This window comes from Chrysochloris asiatica, unplaced genomic scaffold, assembly GCF_000296735.1.
Source record: "Chrysochloris asiatica unplaced genomic scaffold, ChrAsi1.0 scaffold00162, whole genome shotgun sequence".
Lineage (NCBI taxonomy): Eukaryota > Metazoa > Chordata > Mammalia > Afrosoricida > Chrysochloridae > Chrysochloris > Chrysochloris asiatica.
This window is the reverse complement of record NW_006408680.1, coordinates 3,536,083-3,555,994: the sequence shown is the minus strand read 5'-3', so window position 1 is coordinate 3,555,994 and position 19,912 is coordinate 3,536,083. Positions and strand designations below refer to the sequence as shown.

The 19,912-nt window shown below is 38.0% G+C and overlaps 1 protein-coding gene across 1 annotated transcript in view; it reads right to left on the bottom strand.

Annotated features, from left to right (window-relative positions):
• Nucleotides 1-15,139, bottom strand: part of LOC102838272 — a 20,684-nt gene extending 5,545 nt beyond the window's left edge. Inside the window, exons 1-3 of the mRNA XM_006871185.1 lie at nucleotides 14,924-15,139; nucleotides 12,306-12,366; nucleotides 10,729-10,805 (exon numbers count right to left, since the gene is read on the bottom strand). Of these exons, the coding sequence (XP_006871247.1) occupies nucleotides 10,729-10,805; nucleotides 12,306-12,366; nucleotides 14,924-15,139 (354 nt within the window). The remainder of the gene's footprint in view (nucleotides 1-10,728; nucleotides 10,806-12,305; nucleotides 12,367-14,923) is intronic.
• Nucleotides 15,140-19,912: the final 4,773 nt, after the last annotated feature.

Genomic DNA, 19,912 nt, shown 5'->3' with positions numbered 1-19,912 from the left:
CTTGTTACTTTTGAGTCCATGGCTGTTGGATTTTCCTCATTTATTGTCCAATTTTCACATGCACATGAGGCTGTTGAAAATACCATGACACGAGTCAGGTGCTCTTTAATCCTCAGACTGACATCTTTGCTCTTGAACACTTTAAAAGGTCTTTTGCAAAGATTTGCCTAATGAAAAATGTTTGATCTCTTGTCTGCTGCTTCCATGAGTGTTGATGGTGGATTCAAACAAAATGAAGTCTGACAACTTCAATGTGTTCTCTGTTTATCATGGTGCTATTTATTGCTCTAGTGGTGAAGATTTTAGTTTTCTTTACACTGAGGTGCCACCCATTCCGAAGGCTGTGGTCTTTGATCTTCATCAGCAAGTATTTTAAGTGCTCTTCACTTTTAGCAAGCAAGGTTGTATCATTTCCATATCGCAGGTTGTTAATGAGTTTACCTCCAATCCAGATGCCATAGTCTTCATATAATCCAACTTCTTAGAATACTTGTTTAGAATATACATTGAATAAATATGTTGAAAGAATACAACCCTGGCGCACACTTTTTTTTTTATTTTAAAGCAATCAGTGTGCCTTTTTTCTGTTAAAACGCCTGCTTCTTAGTCTTTGTACAGGTTCCTCATGAGCACAATGAAGTGTTCTGGAAAACCCATTCATTGCAATATTGTTCATAGTTTGGTGTGATCCACACAGTCAAAAGTCTTTGTATAGTCAATAAAGCACAAGTAAACATTCTTCTGATATGCTCTTCTTTCAACCAAGATCCATCTGATGTCAGCAATGATGTCCCTCATTCTTTGTCCTATTCTTAATCCAGCTTGAACCCTTGGCAGTTCCCTGTCATTGTACCATTACAGCCATTTAAAAATTATCTTTAGTAAAATTTTAACATAGCAAGAAAAATATATCTAAGTGATTAAAATGTCTTAAACGCCACTTAGGCATTTGAGTAGAGGGTGTATTTTATTAAGATATCATGCCTCAGTGCTCATCTATTCCTCTCTGTTGTTGTTGTTAAATGGCGTCAAGTCAGTTCTGACTCATAGTGACCCTGTATAGGATTTCCAAGGAGTGTCTGGTGACCTTGAACTGCTGACCTTGTGGTTCAAACTGACTTTGTATTTAAGTTCATTAACCCACAGCACCACACTAAGACATCTGTTTATCTACCTCAAATCCCTGGAAATAGCAAAGCATGAACAGAGAAAAAGAATGATGAGCAGAGTGGAAATATTGAGAAATATCTTAGAGAAAAAGAGTAAAGAACTAGACTAAAAGAGAAGTCGATTTTGAAGAGCTATAGTTCCAAGAATTCCCAGATAAACACCGCAGTAAAGGTCAGAAACCTTAGCAGATAATGAATCAATGATATAGCCGAAAGGATTGAGAAGCATATGGGGAAATTACCTGGAGTTTACTTACGTTAAAAACTGCATTTAGTCCTGCAGGAAGTCAGTTCCTGGCTCCTACTTGGAATATGCAGCAGGGGGCACCACCACGAGGCTTCTTAAACCAAGTAGCATAGTCTGCTTGGAATGAGATTATGGCTTGAGAACGAAAGTAACATAGCAAAATTGGAAGTATTACTAGACCACAAAAATTAGGTCAGAGAAAGACGAACAGGAAGACAGCATATTACTGCAATTTAATACTGAAATATTCATCCACAGAGGTTTCAATAAACTTCTTTTTATTAACATCAGCTTGAATGGTAAATTGAGCACAAATGGGAAAGGATATGGAGGAACAATACAATGCAATAAGCATGCTTCCAACTATGCCCATTCAGAGCATATGCATGCTATTTGATGTTCAATATACAATGAATAAAGGTCTTTTACCAAAACCATGTATGCATTCTTCTTCCAAGAAAATATTTGAGTGGTGATGTTGGCAAAGAATATGAAATATTTTTTCAACTTCCAGAAGAACATACAAGCCAGTCTTGGAGGAAGTACATGCAGAATGCCCCTAAGAAGCAAGGTTGGTGAGACAAGATCTTGCTTACTTTGGACAAACCATCAGGAAAGTCCATTTATAGAAAAGGATGTCTGGTAAGGTGGAGGGTGGGTGGAAATGAGGGAAATCTGTCATGTAACAGACCAGTGCCATGGTCATACCAAAGGTTGTGAGCCAGGTATAGACCTGGACAGCATCTCATTCTGTGACACATGCATAAGATTGCATGCATAAGAGTAGGAGCTGATTTCAGAGCCAACAGCAATAACAAGGCTATGAGCCCTATCAAAATGTAATCATATAATAAACTACCAAAATGTCTCAGTAAAGTACAAAAATCACATTTCTTAGTATAACATCAAAAATGCAACAAAGTTTAGAATGATAAAGAAAATGTATAGTTGTATGTGTGGTTATTTGAAAATAAGGGTTCACATTAGCTGAACTATATATTGAATTCATGAAAAATAAAACATATTCAATATAATAAAAAAATTTAAAAGAATACTAAGTATAATTTCACAAAATTAAATTTGGTATTGATGTTAGAGTAACTAGTTTGGGAAGGTCCAAGTTGTAGAAGCAGAAACTTTTTATTCTGTTTATGTAAAATTAGAAACGGATATATAATAAGATCCATTGCACATAAAACACAAGTGAATGCTTATGAATGAAGGTGTGAGCTACTGGGGGGTATTACACCAGCAATGATTAAAGATACATACATAAAGTGAAAGAAGAAGACGGCAAAGGTATAGACAGATATACTTCTAAATGTTTAAAGAGATGGCCCAAATCTGGAAATGTCTTAATAAATTAAACATTCTTCACCCCCAAAATTTAAGAGAATTAATTTGCATAGTATATGACTCTTTAAAGCTAGCAAAAGTAAGTACCAATGAGCTCTCATGGACTTACTATAATTTACTTTAGCTTTCAGCCTAAATTAGCATATGAGCAGTTGATGATGGTCTGTCCCATAGTCTACCCTGGCCTTGCTTAGAATGATGACATTGAGCTTTTTCATTGTCTCTTCCCACAGATGTAGTCAATTTGATTTCTGTGTATTCCATCTGGTGCATTACATGTGTGTCATTGTCTTTTATGTTGTTTAAAAAAAGTATTTGCAATGAATAAGTAATCAGCTTTGCAAAATTCTATCATGAGTTCACCAACATCATTTTCATCACCAAGGCCATATTTTCCAACTACTGATCCTTCCTCTTTATTTCCAACCTTCACATTCCTATGAACAGTAATTATCAATATAAGTTGATTGCATGCCTGATTCATTGTACACTGAAGAAGTTGGTTGTTACTGATTTTGTTACATATAATTGAGTGAATTCCAACTCAACACCCCTGTACAGGGTTTCAGAGGCTATCAATCCTCGTGGAATCAGAAAGCCTCATTTATTTCTCTTGTGGAGTGGCTGGTGGGCTGGAACCACAGACCTTTCAGTTTGCAGTCCAGTTCTTATCATATGAAGCCACTCTTGAAGCCAGAAGAAGTTGGTAGAATTCTACAATTTCATCATCACTGACTTAAGTGGCTGGTACCACTTGGGTGTCCACCATGGGTGACCCTGACGGTATTTAAAATAACCAGTTTCATACCTTGAACATCACAGTAACATGGAAGACACAACAGTACAATAAACTGACAGACAAGTGACTGATCATGTCATTTAGAGTTTACCAATCAAATACTTAATTTACACACATCTAGATAGTTTTATAGGTGTGGTGCTGTAGGCTAATGCATCAGACTGCAAAGTCATTTGAACTGCAAGTTTGGTGATTCAAGCTCACCAGCTGCTCCTTGGAAACCCTATACAGGGTTGCTATGGGTTGGAATTGACTTGAAGGCACTTAACAACAAAAGATAGTTTTATCCACCACTCATCTGTCAGTTTGGGTACTGCCGTGCCTATTGAGTTGGTGGAAAGCTAGAAGCTATGCGATGCATATTTTACATATCAGCAGGGTCACCCACAGTGGACAGGTTTCAGATGAGCTTCCAGAAGTGGACAGACTGGGAAGAAGGAGAGACAAACTATTTCAGAATATTTAGTCACTGAAAACTTTATGAATAGCAGAGAAACACTATCAGATACAGTGTCGGAAAATGAGCTCTTCATGTTGGAAGGCAACAAAAATGCAACTGGGAAAGAGCTGTCTCCTCAAAGTAGAGTTGACCAGGATGATGCAAATGGAATAAAGCCTGTGGGAGTGAAGTCCTCAGGACATTCATTTGCTGAAGGGGCACAACTCAAAAAAAAAAAAAAAAAAAAAAAAAAAAAAAGCCCAGCTGTAAACATCCGGTAATAACCGGAAGAAGGAATGTATGAAGTATGAATCTAGGAAAATTAGAAATTATCAAAAATGAAATGGAACACATAAACATCGATCGCTTAGACATTAGTAAGCTGAAATGGACTGGTACTGGCCATTTTGAATCTGATGATCACATGGTTTTCTATGCTAGGAATGACAAGTAGAAGAGGAATGGTGTTGTATTCATTGTCAAAAAGAGCATATCCAGATCAGTCATGAGGTACAAGCTGTCTGTGATAGGATAATATCCATGAGCCTACAGGGAAGACCAGTTATTACAACTACTATTGAAATGTTCACACCAACCACTAAAGCTAGTAAGAATGAAATAGAAGAATTCTAAGAATTTTTTCAATCTGAAATTGATCAAACATGCAATCAAGATATATTGGTCATTAGTGGTCATTGGAATGCAAAAGTAGGAAGCAAAGAGGAAGGATCTGTAGTTGGAAAATATGGCCTTGGTGAAAGAAACTATGCTGGAGATTGCATGATAGAATTCTGCAAAACCAATTATTTGTTCATATCAAATACCTTCTTTAGACAGCATAAGATATTATTATACACATGGAGCTCATCAGATGGAATACACAGAAATCAAATTGACTACATCTGTGAAAAGAGATGGTGGAAAAGCTCCAGATCATCAGCCAAAACAAGGTCAGGAACAGATTGTGGAACAGACCATCAATCACTCATACGCAAATTCGAACTGAAGATAAGGAAAGTGAAAACAAGTCAGGAGCCAAAATATGACCTTGAATATATCACACTAGAATTTAGAGATCATCTGAAGAACAGATTTGATACAATAAATATTAAAGACCAAAGACCAAAAGAGTTATTGGATGACAGCAAGAACATCATATAGGAAGGAAGCAAAAAGTCATTAAGAAGACAAGAAAGAAAGGAAAAAAAAAAATGGATTCAGAAGAGACACTGAAACTTGCTCTCCAGTGTAGACATGCTAAAGCAAATGGAAGAAATGAGGGAGTACAAGAACTGAACAGAAAATTTCTAAGGTCCCCTTGAGAAGACAAAGTCAATATTACAATGAAATGAGCAAAGACCTGGAGTCAGAAAACCAAAAGGGAAGAACACACTCAGTATTTCTCAAGCTGGGCAACTGAAGAAAAAATTCAATCCTCAATTTTCATTATTGAAGGATATCTGGGCAAATTACTGAATGATGCAGAAACCATCAAAAGAAGATGAAACACAGAGTCACTGTACAAATTGAAATGGTTGATTTTCAACCATTTCAAGATGTAGCATATGATCAAGAGCCAATGATACTGAAGGAAGAAATCCAAAGTGCATTGAAGGAATTGGAAAAGAACAAGGCACCAGGAATTGATGGAATAAGAATTGATATCTTTCAAGAAAGTGAGGCGGCACAAGAGGCACTCACTCATCTCTGCCAAGAAATTTGGAAGGCAACTATCTGCCCATTCCAAAGAGAGGTGACCCAATGGAATGTCGAAATCACTGGACAATAAATATATGTCAAATATGACATCCCATGTGAGTAGATTTACTCAATGTAATACAGAAATGGCTGCAAGCATACATTGACAGAGAACTTCCAGAGGTTCAAGCCAGATTCAGAAGAGGTCGTGAAACAAGGGGTATCACTGCTGATGTCTGATGAATCTTGGCTGAAAACAGAGACTACCAGAAAGATATTAACCTGTGCTTTATTGACTATGAAAAGGCTTTTGATTATGAGGATCATGAAAGTAATGGACAACATTGAGAAGTATAAGCATTCTGGAATTGTGTACATGAGGAATCTGTACATGGACCAAAAGGCAATTATTGTAACAGATCATGGGAACACTGAATGTTTTAAAATGAAGAAAGTGTGCGACAAGGTTGTATTTTTTTCATCATACTTATTCAACCTGTATGCTGAGCAAATCATCCAAGAAGCTGGGTTAGATGAAGGAAAATGTGGCAACAGGATTGGAGGAAGACTCATTAACAACCTGTGATATGCAGATGATACAACCTTGCTTGCTGAAAGTGAAGAGGACATAAAATAGTTACTGATGAAGATGAAAGAACACAACTTTAGGTATGGATTACATCTCAATGTCAAGAAAACAAAAATCCTCACCACTGGACCAACAAACAACATTCTTATCAACGGAGAAAAGATTAAAGTTGTCAAGGACTTCATTCTTCTTGGATCAACTATCAACATTCGCGGAAGCAGCAGTCAAGAGATCAAACGACGTATTGCATTAGGCAAATCTGCTGCACAAGATCTTTTTTTAAAGTACTGAAGGGCAAAGATGTCAGCTTGAGGACTAAGGTGTGCCTGACCCAAGCCATGGTATTTTCAATAACCTTATATGGATGCCAAAGCTGGACAGTGAATAAGGGAGACCATAGAAGAATTGATGCCTTTGAATTATGGTGTTGGAGGAGAATACTAAAAGTGCCATGGACTGTCAAAAGAACCAATAAATGTGTTTTGGAAGAAGTGCAGCCAGGGTGCTCCTTAGAAGGCAAGATGGCCAAACTTCATCTCTCATACTTTGGACATGTTGTCAGGAGAGAACAGTCGCTGGAGAAGGATATCATGCTTGGTAAGATGGAGGGTCAGAGAAAAAGAACCCCAACGAGATGGATTGGCCAGGTGGCAGAATTGATGGACTCAACAGTAGTGAGGTTGGTCCAGGATCGGACATTTTTTCATTCTGCTGTGCATAGGGTCGCTATGAGTCGATGCTGACTCGATGGCACCTAACAACAACAACAAGTAGATGTTCTTATATGTAGACATGTATGTGGGTATGCGTGTAAACATTTCTTAAAAGCCTGGATTGTCTGATAGATCCATAATGTAATCTCTTTTTAACATTCTAATACGTTGTAAACTTTTTTTATGTTTTAAACACTTCTCTGCTTATAATATAATATCTAACTGCTAGTCTCTTGAACTTTACTCAACCAATGACCTCTTTTGAAAGACTAAAATGAATTTTTTTTGTAGCTGTTGTTGTGTGGAATCATCTGATAACCAAAACCCATATGTCTTTGAAAATGAGAAGTGAATGGGAAAAGTGTATTGCATCAAATTCATAACTTATTAGGTGGTGTAGTGGTTATAAATGCCCTCAAGTTGTTTCTCCAAGAAACAACTTGTAGGTTTGAACCACCTCCTTCGGTCTCATTTATCCTATAGCACCACACCAGAACGTCAATGAACATGTTTGGAGCACAAATACAAAGATCAGTAAATGAAATATTTATAATAGCATGTTAAAAGCTAAAGCTAGACCATAAAATTTCATATGTAATCGGATTTTGTCTTTTTTAAACTCTCTGACAATGACAAAATCCTATAAAAGTAGGCCTTTATTTTATACCACTTAAGAATAAATTTTTTGTTCATACTTTTAAAGTTTCTGTTATTTTAAAGTCTAGGGTCATAAGTGTTGGCATCTATTTAATGCCTTTATTTTCAGGTGTAAATGCAGAAGCATTAAGGATAAACCATTCTCAATGACCAGAAACAGTCTCAAACTTCGGACAAATCTATATTAAATGTAGAAGTGCCACCTAAAAAATGATTATCTAGTAAAGGAAATAATTTTGCTGAAATAAAGTGTTTTTTAAATTCTTTTGTTTTCTTGTTGTTATCATTAAGTTCCATCGAGTCAATTTTGACTCATAGTGAACTTGTATAGTGTTTCCTAGGAGTGGCTGATGGGTTTCACCACCAATCTTCTGTTTAGCCATTCCACTGATTACCTTATAGTGCCTCACAAGGAGTGCCTGTATATCTGCTGCATTGCTTTGAAATTGCACAATAATGTAGCATTTATAAAAATGCCTTTTACGTGATTTTCACAATTTTTCCCAAGTTTTTTTTTACTTTGATTTAGACCCGGGGTACTTTAGATGATGACTATCTGAACTCTGTAGCTTCTAATTAGCCTCACAAGTTTGAATATAGGCAGGGCATTTACATTCAGAATTTTGGAATTTAGAACTATTAGTAATTTTATCAGTAGAGCAGTGTTTTCTGATATGAAAGGACAGTATGAGTATGCTGGAAATTACTAAATCAGATAACTGAGTCATTATTTCTAACCCCAAAAGAAATGCTTGAAACTAAGATAAAATTATTGCTTTCTACAGCATTTGATTATACTGAAATATTACGCATTTACAAATGAGTCTCTGTTTCTGTTTTGTAGTCATTAATGTTTTAAGACATAAATATTTTAGGTTGAGAATCTAAAGCTCTGTTCTTCCAATGATTTTGAAATCCTGTGGCGTACACAACTTAATTCACTTTATTGACAGTGATCATACAGAATCAAAGGATGACACGAGCATCAGTTGACGAAAGCTCTCTGTTGTATTGCATTCAAACTAAGGAGCCTAGGTGCTGTTGTTAGATATGACTGAGTTTGTACTAACAACCCGATATCCAGCAGAAGGAAGCACCGCCAGGTCCTACACCATCCTGCACCATTCTCACAATCATTGATAATACGTTAAATTTCTGATAAGCATGCATTTAACAAAGGAACATAATTAATACCAAATCTGTACCCTATAAAGAGCAGAAACAGCAAAGAGTATTTAATTCCATGTCATGTAAGCTAGAGACAGAGATTTCAGACTTTTGATGTTCCTTTCCTAAGGATGCCCTTTCTTTCATTAGAAATAAACTCAGAGTTCATCCAAACTTTAGATTTGTTTGACTCTTCTCCAAGTGATCTTTCCATAACGATTACAGCCAATAAAACCCTATGGATCATTCCTCTCTGGAACACATGGGATCACCTAAGTTGGTCTCAGAAGCAATTGATTTAGTAGCTCATGTTGTCTATGCTGAACTCTTTCCAAGCTGGGCCATGAGTAACCCTGTAACAATTTACTGTATAACATGGCATTGTTGACAACACTGGCTGAGCATTTGGGGATGGGCATGCATGATAAAGCTGTTATTAGATTTTTGGTCTTAAATGAGATAACATAGTGATGGAATTGCTGTTGTTAGGTGCCATCAAGTCAGTAATGACTCACAGTGACCCTATGCAGAACAGAAGGACACACAGCCTGGTCCCATGCCAACCTAACAATCATCATTATGCCTGAGCCCATTGTTGCTGTCACTGTACCAATTCATCTCTTTGGGGGGTATTCCTTTGTTTCTCTAACCATCCACTTTACCAAAATATGTAGAAGAAATTTTCATTTTATATATACTGGGGGAAAACCAACAAAGGGTATAGTATGGCCTTTACCTACCAAAGGTTTGAAATACTGTAAGTAGTTAGGTAAATTCTTATTTTTTTTCTTTCATGTTTTCTGTGTCCTTATATTTACTTCTAAGTCTATCTCTTAAGGCACTATATACATTGAGTTCATATTTTGCCCTGTTTAAAAATCTTTCCCCTGAAATTAGAAAATTCAGCTCATTTAGGATGTAACACATTGTTAGTGTTGAGGCACTGTTTTCTATTTGTTCCCCATGTTATATACTCTGTCCTAACCCCTTTGCTGTCTCATTGTAAATTATTTCTTTTATTAATCAATATGTATCCTCTGTTAGGTTGATAGTTATAAACGCTAATCCAGAGGTCCTATCACAAATCATTATTTGTTAGCGTGACACAAATTTGCACTTTTATATTTGCTCATTCAAGAGAATGCAAGAATACAATAATCCTAGCACTCAACCTCAAGGTCAGTTTGAACTGCAAGCCAGTGGTTCAAACTCACCAGCCACTCCTCAGAAAGCCTATACAGGGTCACTGTGCGTCAGAAGCAACCTGATAGCAATTAACAACAACAAGCACCTAGATAGTACAAACTCCGGTTTGATTGATGAGCCATAGTGGCATTCTGGGCCCCAGGCATTCATAGCAATTTTTTTTTGTTTTAATTGTAAACTGAGTGGTAGTTTACATGGGAGAACATCGGTTTTACACCATCATTTCATTGCAATGATTACAATCTCCTCTGTGCATCATCATTCAACAGTATTTGCTTCTATTCTCTCTGTTTTTCTTTCTTTTTTTTGGAGGAGGTGGTGGGTAGAGAGATGTACACAAAAACACTAAAGAATATATAATAATTTAAACAACCCAAAGGCACATTCTGCAAGCCTGCCTCCTGGCCACCATCACCCAGTCTCTCTCTTTCCTTGAATCTAGAGTCCTCAGCTTCTCTTTCTTTCCATGTTCCCATCTCTGCCTCCATCTCTGGTGTCACTGCTTCTCTGGATAAGGTCTCGCATTCCACTTGTGCTCTTCTCCCTTGATGGTCCTAGGGTCCTCTGTTTCTGGACTGTAAGATTAACTACGCCCCCATTTTTGTTACAAAACTTCTACCTTTGCAGTTGTGATAGTCACAATTAGTCATGATAAGAATTACTCACTCTTGAATCATAAGAATCTTACCCCTTCTCTTTTCATCAGACTGGTCTGAACAAGATGAAACTCATAGCAATTTGGAGCTCCAAAAGTCTTAGTATTTCCTGTGACCGCAATTTGCAATCATTTTAGCAATTGATTATAGGTCCTTTTAAAGGAGACTTGGTAGAAAATGCATGATATGTACTTGAAACAATGATGCAAAGACCTTCCTTTAGGCAACATTATCTACCCTTCAAACAATGGACTCTGGGTCTGAATTAACTTAGTGTGGAAACTGGTTGAGAGCTTGTGGTCCTGTAACAAAGCAACGCAACTAAAGTTTCAGCCACGAAACCTAGTATCTTTCTTATTACATAGATCAAGCTATGCACCGGTAGGTTGTCTGTCTATTGCATTCCTAGGAACATCATGCTCAGCTGTTACTGTTGTTGTCTAGTGCTGTCGAGTCAGTTCTGACTCACAGTGAACAAATACAGGGTTTCCAAGGAGTGGCTGGTGGGTTTGAGCCACCAGCCTTGCAGTTAGCAGTCCAGTGCTTATTCTATAATGCCACACCAGGACTCATTGTTGTTGTTAAGTGCATTCGAGTTGACGCTGACCCATGGTGACCCTATATAGGGTTTCCAAGGAGCGACTGGTGAACTTGAACCACCGACCTTGTGATGCATACGACTTTGCAGACTGGCACATTAACCCACAGTGCCACACCAGGACTCCATAGAGATTGGGGGAGGGGGGTCCTAGTGAAGGAAGAGGATCTAGGTAATTGAGTACTATGGGGAAGCGGCTGCTAGCACATCCCCCTCCCTACCAGAAATGTTCCCTGAAGACTTAGTGACTGCCCTGCTTACTAGATCTGATTATATCAAGCCTACTGAGAAGTCCTGGTAGGGCGCTGTGAGTGAATACCCTGGACTGCAAAGTTGGTTTGAACCACAGGATCAGCAGTTCAAGCTCATCAGCCACTCCTTTGAAACCCTATACAGGGTCACTAGGAGTTGGAACTGATTCAATGGCATTAACAACAACAATTCCTATCACTAAGGTTTTTGACATGTTATATGTTCTCCCTAGAATATCATTTTTCTTGTCACCTTAACATAACTCATCCTTCAAGGCTTGGCTTAAACATCATGGCTTCCAGGAAGTTCCCCCATTTTGGATAAGTGTTGTTTCTCTATATTCCCATAGCATCCAATGTGTTATAATTGAATCTGCTTAGTGTTTATGCTCTGCCTCACCATAATTGTGATTCTTTAGGGAGGGCCTGAAAGAAAGAGACTTGAGACACATCAGATATCAAAGGAAAATCATATAGAGTAAAACATCAGAGTTAGGATTGTAAATTTTATATTATGTCTAGGAAGAAACAACTTAGAGAGCGCAGATGAGGAGTGATGTTATGGTAAAAAAAGAACTGTCAGTAAAAAGCTTCTTTTTGTACCATTAGGACAGACTCAGGAATCTAAAGAGGCAGGACTACCAAGGGAAAAACTGAGAAAAAAAAAACTCTTGAATCTAGCAGATACTCTAAATTTTTTTAAATCACAGAATGTAGATTTTTATTATTATTATTATTTGAAAGAGACCTTAGACATTACCTGGTTTGATATCCAAACCTAAAAGCTCCTGCTGAATCAAAACTTTAATACAAGCTGTCAACTATTAAAACATATTTAAAAATATGTTTTAAAACAGAAACTAATATACATATACATTCTAACTAAGACATTCAAAAATTTGATTCTATATACATGTTTTTTTTTAATTTTGTACCAAACACAGACTCTGTTATACACACCCACATAAAAAACACCCGACTAAAATAAACTCAGATTCTTTTCAGATGGTTAACACAAAGACTCATAGCCACTATCAAAAAGCTCTGTGAGCCAAAGCATTCTGAATATGCCCCATGGTTCTTAAGAGTAGATGTGAGAGTCTTATCTTTCTTTGGTGGCTAAATGCTGCTACTTGTCGGAACCCACTCAAAAGCACTTAACAACAATAATCCAATATGCCACCAGTCCATTAAAAAAGGTAGCGCATCTCTTTAGAAACTGCTTCTATAACCATTCCTGGAATAAAAAGGGAAGTATTACAGACATCACTTTAATCACTGTATTTCTCATCACCTTAAGGAAGGGATGTATCCAGGGCTTTCTCTGGAATGAAGTTAGATTGTGGATATGTAAGTGGCTCATGGTAAACCTAATGCAACCTTTCTGTCTTCATAAGTCATTGGATTCCCTCCTTTACATTATACCATGAAAGCTTTGGCATCTCATCCTCATTGAATGTAGGTCATTGTGGAGTCCAAGATTTAGTGATCCACTCTAGTAAGCTGGGAGGGCCACTTCAAGCTAATGAACTAATGCAGTGACTCAAGACTCCTTTGAAAGTATTGTCGTGCCTTTGAAGCCAGCCATTTCTTGTGTTGTCATCAAACCTCCATTGTCTAACAATCTTAAGACCTGTTCCTAGTTCCTCTGACAAACTAACAACTAGCTAACAGTGCTATCATCTAGCTTCCTTTATCAAGTCATTTACCACAAGGGACTTATTCACAGGATTTTCAAGTAAAGCTAGTCTCCTCAGATACTGAAAGAAAAGGTACTTCCAATGGCAAGAAAGACCAGAATGACTTGGGCATTAAAGACAATCGACTTCATCAAGGTTCAAACACGTTTGCTGTCTAAATTTCAGGGTCCCTTTCTTTCTCAAGCCACACTGTTTCCCAGTAGAAACTAACCAAGACTGTGAATTCAACTGTATTCCCACGTTAGTCATCCACATAATCAAATTTTATGTTTGATTTTTTTTTATATATATATCAGTGATGTGGTTAAAATTAATAAGAGATTATTTGGGGGCCGTGATAGAAATTATGTTTTTCAGAAGTTGAATTAAGTTCATTCTTAAAGAATCTGAGTTTGTCATTTTTTGAGATTTTTTTTAAACACCCAAGTGCACTCCAATGAATCTACCACACACTGCCTGTATTGTAAAATAGCCCTAAAATTTATATGCTTGGCATGAGAGAGGCTTTTATCCAAGGTGTAGGCCAGTCTCCATTGTTTTAAAACTCCATTTTAGGCTTTACTTGTACTTATCTTTAACTTTGAGAGAAGCAGCTTGTAAACAATTTTTACAAATGTGTCTGAAGAGGGGCTTAAGAAATGGCATAGTCTAAACTAGATAAAAGGGGGGAATTGTTTTCTCAGCATGAAATAACTGAAAATTGCAATAATGATTGTTTAGGGAATGTTGAGGGAAAAGGGCCTTGCAAATGCTTGCGAACGTTAGGAGACCATATTAGAAAATGGATTGTAAGTCCTTCGCTCAAGGGGTCATTTAGTCACTCATGCCTGTGTGAGGACACTCTAAAACTGAGTTGCTTGGCATGATTAAAGTTGACTGCCCTAGACCTAAATCAAAACCTCCAATGTTAAATCAAGCTTGTTCAAAGTCCTCTTTTTTGCTTCTTAAGAACAAAGCCTGTGATTCAGAGCTTTGAAACTTTAACCACTCTAAACAAATAGTAGAGTGGACAAGAACCTGGTTTGTGAAGAAATGCTGGCCAGTAAATGTCTATCAAGACAGTTTCAGAAGAATACTTGTACAGCAGGTCTCAGGAAGAATCCATGCAGAGCTTACTAAGAAGGCTCCAAGAAATCCATGTTAGTAAATAACCGCTAACCTTGTAAAATGTCAACTTGCTGTTTTAGAGTGGAGTCCTGGTTGTGCTCTGTAGGAGAAAGCACTGGACTACAAGGTTGGTTTGAACCACAAGGCTGGTGGTTCAAATTCACCAACCCCTCCTTGGAAGCCCTATTGTTGTTGCTAAATACCATCAAGTCAGTTTCAACTCAGCAACCCTGAATGAGGTTTCTGAGGAGCGGCTGGTGATCTTGAACTGCTGACCTTGCAGTTCAAACCAACCTTGCATTCCAATGCATTAAGCCACAGCACCACACCAGGACTAGAGGAAGCGCTATTGAGTGTCACTGAGTCAGAACTGACTTGAAGGCATTTTAACAACAACAGCAATTGTTTTCTAGCCACATGTAAACCCAAACTTCCACAACTATAGTCAAGTACGCCCTCCCCTATGATTCTGATTAAAATTCTCACCTTTCTCGAAAATGTCTGAGCATTTAGCTACAATTTGAAGCTCTGTGTTTCCCCTTTATGAATGGTTGTATTCCTTTAACAAAACCCTTTGCTTTGATTTTAACTGAGCCAACAGTTTGCTCAGTAACATAGTTATCACTGCTGCCATTATGGTCAAGGGTAGACCCAAGACGTTTGGTACAGTCGACACATCAACCACAGGTGATGGGCTTATGGATAATGATGTAGGTGCAGGCCGTGAATTACTAGCATCCTGTTTCACCAAGGCGAAGAACTCTGCACTGCATTGAAACCAAAGCATCCCCAAACCAAACCCAAATGCCACCTGTAAAGTCAGTTTTTGTACAGTCCCTGGTATTATTCTGCCTTCTTTAGAAGCCAATAAGGAGAGAGAATCCACTCAAAAAATCTTAAGACTATCTCAATAAATAGTCACTGAATATTGGAATAGTATTGAATTATCCACAGATATAGGAATAATAGACACAGGAAATAACTGCTTCCCTTATGGCTGAGAAGTGCACCTGAAAAGGAGAACCATTGCCATGGTTCAGTAGAAAGATGAGGCTTTCTGCTCCTATAAAGAATTCTAATCTCCAAAATCCTCTATGAGTTGCTATGAGTCAGAATAGAAAACAGCTTGTCAGCACACAGCAGCAGCTGCAATTACCACGTTTGAGATCCAGAATTTGTGAGAAGGTTCAACTACAGATAATTGGATGGTGAAAATGTTCATTCTGACTGGAATCACCAGAAATCTGCTGTTAGAAATACTGGGAGAATCTATCCTTGGGAAGATTTTGTGCCTGGAAATTCACTACAAACCAGCCAAAGTAGGCACTAAAGTTGTAAGGATGAAGCAAGACTGGACAGTGCTTTGTTTTATTGAAACAGGGTTGTTATGAGTTGAAACTAATTTGAAGGCACTCCTGGTGTGGTGCCGTAGGGTAAGCTCTGGACTGTGAACCACAAGGTCAGCAATTCAAACCTACCAGCTGCTGCTCAGAAACCCTATAAAGGGTTGTTGTGAGTTCTAACAGACTCAACAGCACTTAAAGACAATAACAACAATATATGTCTATCAATGTGTTGTTATTTAGGTGCATTCAAGTTGGTACAAACAGTTTAGCAACTGGAAACTGTCAGAAATCGAATCCTCCAGATTTAGAAAAGGGCATGGGAAAGAAATATCATTGCTGATGTCAGATAGATCTTGACCAAAAGCAGAAAATAACAGAAAGATGTTTGTTGTTGTAGTTAGATACCATTGAGCTGGTTCTGACACATAGTGACCCTATGACCAGCAGCATGAACACTGCCCGGAATAGTGACAACCTCACAACTGTTGTCAGTCTTGAACCGACTGCTGCTGCCTCTGTGCCAATCCAAGTCATTGAGGGTTGTCCTCTTTTTCGTTGACCATTAAATTGTCAAGCATGATGTCCTTCTCCAGTGACTGGTCCCACCTGATAGTATATCCAGCGTATGCGAGATGATGTCTCGCCTTCTTGGCTTCTGAGGAGTATTCTGGCTGTTCTTTTTTCGACAGAGATTTGTTTGTTCTTCTGGCAGTCCATGGCATTTTTAATACAACTCCATAACTTAAATGCATCAGTTCTTCCATGGTCTTCTTTATTCATTGTCAAACTTTCACATGCATATAAAGCTATTGAAAATACCAGGGGTTGGGTCAGGAGCACGTTAGTCCTCAAACTGGCATCCTTGATCTTGAACACTTTAAGAGATCTTTGTGCAACACATTTGCCTAATGCAATCCATCATTTGATTTTTTAACTGCTGCTTCAGTGAATGAAAGTAAATTCTAGCAAAATGAAGTCTTAGAAAACTTCAATCTTTTCTCCATTGATCATGATGATATCTTTTGGTACACTGGTGAGAACTTTTGTTTTCTTTATGTTGAGGATTAACTCATACTAATTTGTGTTTTATTGACTATCCAAGTAATTTGACTTTGTTGTTATTGTTGTTAAGTGCCATTGAATCTGTTCTGATCCATTGTTGTTGTTAAGTACCGTGGAGTTCCAACTCTTAGTGACCCTGAAAAGGGTTTCCAAGGCTGTAAATCTTTACGGGATCAGAAAGCCTCATCTTTCTCTCATGGAACAGCTGGTAGGTTGGAACTTCCGACCTTGAGATTAGAAGCCCGATTCAGAATCACTAGGCTACCAGAGCGCCCTCTATTTCCAAGGAGCAGCTGGTGAGCTTGAACTGCTGACCTTGTGGTTCAAAACCACTTTACATTCCAAGGAATTAACCTGCAGCACCACACTAGGTGTGGTGACCCTTTATAGGGTTTACAAGGAGAGGCTGGTGAGTTTGAACCACCAACGCTGCAGTTCAAAGGGGCCTTGCAGTCTGGTGCTTTATCCTATAGTGCCATACCAGGATTCCAATTTGACTATGGATGGCAATGAATTATGGGTACCATTGGGAAGAATGGGAATTCCAGAACACTTAACTCTACACAAGTGGAGGCTGTACCAAAGCCCAGTCATTAGAACAGAACAAGGAGCTACTGCATGGTTTCTATAACTGAACAAAATCAAGCAGCATGGAGCCTGCTCCAGGTAGTTACCAGGGTCTTTGTCTTTTCCTTACAAATTGTTGTTGTTGTTAAGTGCCTTCGAGTCAATTCCGACCCATAGCGACCCTGTACAGGGTTTCCGAGGCTGTAAATCTTTACGGGAGCAGCTGGTAGTTTCCAACTTCTGACCTTGCGGTTCGCAGCCCGATTCGCAACCACTATGCTACCAGAGCTCCTTTTCTTACAAATAGGTGTAGGTATTTATTTACAGTGAAGAAGCATTATTGACACCATCCCATATCTTATGTGTGTGTGTATGTGTGTGTAGTCTAAACATTAATCTTTTATTTTTGAAACCAAATTTTCATAGTATTATTTTTCTTTTCTTTTTTTCTTTTTTTAAACACAATCTACCCTCCAGCCTGTGACCCACTTCCCCAACCCTCCACTCCTGGTAACCATCAAAGTATGTGTCTTCGTGTGAAAATTCTGTTTTTAATGACGGTTTTACAACGTTCTTATACAATATTCACCGTTTGTGATTATTTATTTCACTCAGCACAATAGTAATCACAAACATTATTTTTAAGCTGTCCTGTGCCTTCAGTGTGAAACCAAGGTTAGGAAACACTGACCAAACATTTGTTATCAAATGAGACAGACTGGAAGCAACTCTTAAGCCATGGCATAGGCAAAGCCTTTCTTTCCCGTAGAACCTCAGAACTTACCTACTAGCCAATGATATGCCACTCACTACCTTGGAAATGAAATCATTTAATTGTTTTCTTTTACGGTCTACTTTGATAGATTTGCTGTGATAATAGGTGGCATCTATATTTTACAATACTAATATGGCAATCAAATAGTATGATATAAGGGGAATTAACAATGTTTCTGTGAGCTCTTTTAAGTCTCCTTATATAGAGAAATGTACTCCTGGTATGGCACTGTGGGTTAATGTGCCAGACTGCAAAGCCATTTGAATGGCAAGGTCTGCATTTCAAGCTTACCAGCTGCTCCTTGGAAATCCTATACTGGGGTCGCTATGGGTTGGAACAGACTTGATGGCACTTAATAACAACAATATATAGAAACACTGGGATAATTATAAAGCAGAATTGGTTTATTAGGGGCCCTGTTTGCACAGTTTTTAAAGCACTCAGCTGCTAACCAAAATCTCAATAGTTCAAGTCCACCAAGCATTTAGTGGAGAAAGCTATACTAGTGTTACTTCCATAAAGATGCGTAGCCTTGGCAACCCCATGGGGTCAGTTCTACATTCTGAGTCAGGATTCACTAGAATCCGGTGGCATTTTGTTTCTAATTTTGGTTTGCTTGGTTTCTTGCATTTTTATTAAATAATCCAATTTGATTGCCTATATTTATACCAGAGATTTATTTTAGCAATTCTTTCCTAGATTGCCAATATATTTCAACATAAAAGAAAATAGTGATGTAGAGTAAATATATTTTCTGATCATTATAGATTACAGATAAACATAGTATTGTAAGTTAACAAAACAATACATAGCTCATATCCTCAACAAATATTCAGTTGAAAATATTTCTTTATCTACATGTGAAAACTTTTCTCACCCGTGACAGAATACACCCTCTTAAGAAACAGAATGGGACCTTGACTTTCTCTTGAATTGTAGAGATGAATGTTTACACACAAATTCCTGGAAATTACGTAGCATCCTGAGTTGCCTATTGGCATCCTGAGAGAATAGAAGTCTCCCGTAGTCTGGGTGACGAGGGAAGTAAACCAATCTCAGCACATTTACAGATCACTTGGGTGAGGTTATAGCTCTACTTCTAACTGCCCTTTGCTTAATTCCCTCAGCATCACTAGGATCTGAGTTCTTTTGAGATGATAACGTTAAATCATCACCTGTCCCAGAAATAGTCTGGAATTTCCAGCCTCAATATCAATTGATATAAACATTCTGAAATCATTCTTTAGAAATACAGTTAAGAAAATTGGTCTAAGCTTTCTGAAATATTATGTTTTTGAAGTAAAAATCCAAACTTTAGAGATAAACTTTGGTCCCTGTTGGTTTCCCACTAGTGCCTTATATTATTTCTCAGTCTCTCCAAGCCCTGGGGGATGTAATAAGTATTGAGATCGAGTTCATTGTGTCAGCTCAGCCTCAAATTTCTCTTGAGTGTGAGTCTTTGGCAAGTTGCTGTCCCACATAGGTTTTAAAACCAAATTATCTCCATAACCAACTCGTTTTTACATGTCACCAAGTCCATTCCAACCCATAGTGATCCTATGCATAACAGAAGAAATCACAGACTGATCCAGCAACATCCTCACAATGTTTGTCATGTTTGAGCCCATTGTCACTGCCATTATGTCAGTCTATCTCGTTAAGGGTCTTCCTCTTTTTCACTGACCCTCCACTTTACCAAGCTTGATGCCTTTCTTTGGGACTCTGCCCTACTAACAACATGTTCAAAGTACAAGAGATGAAATATCTTCATCTTCGCTTCTAAAGAACATTCTGGCTGTACTTATTCCAA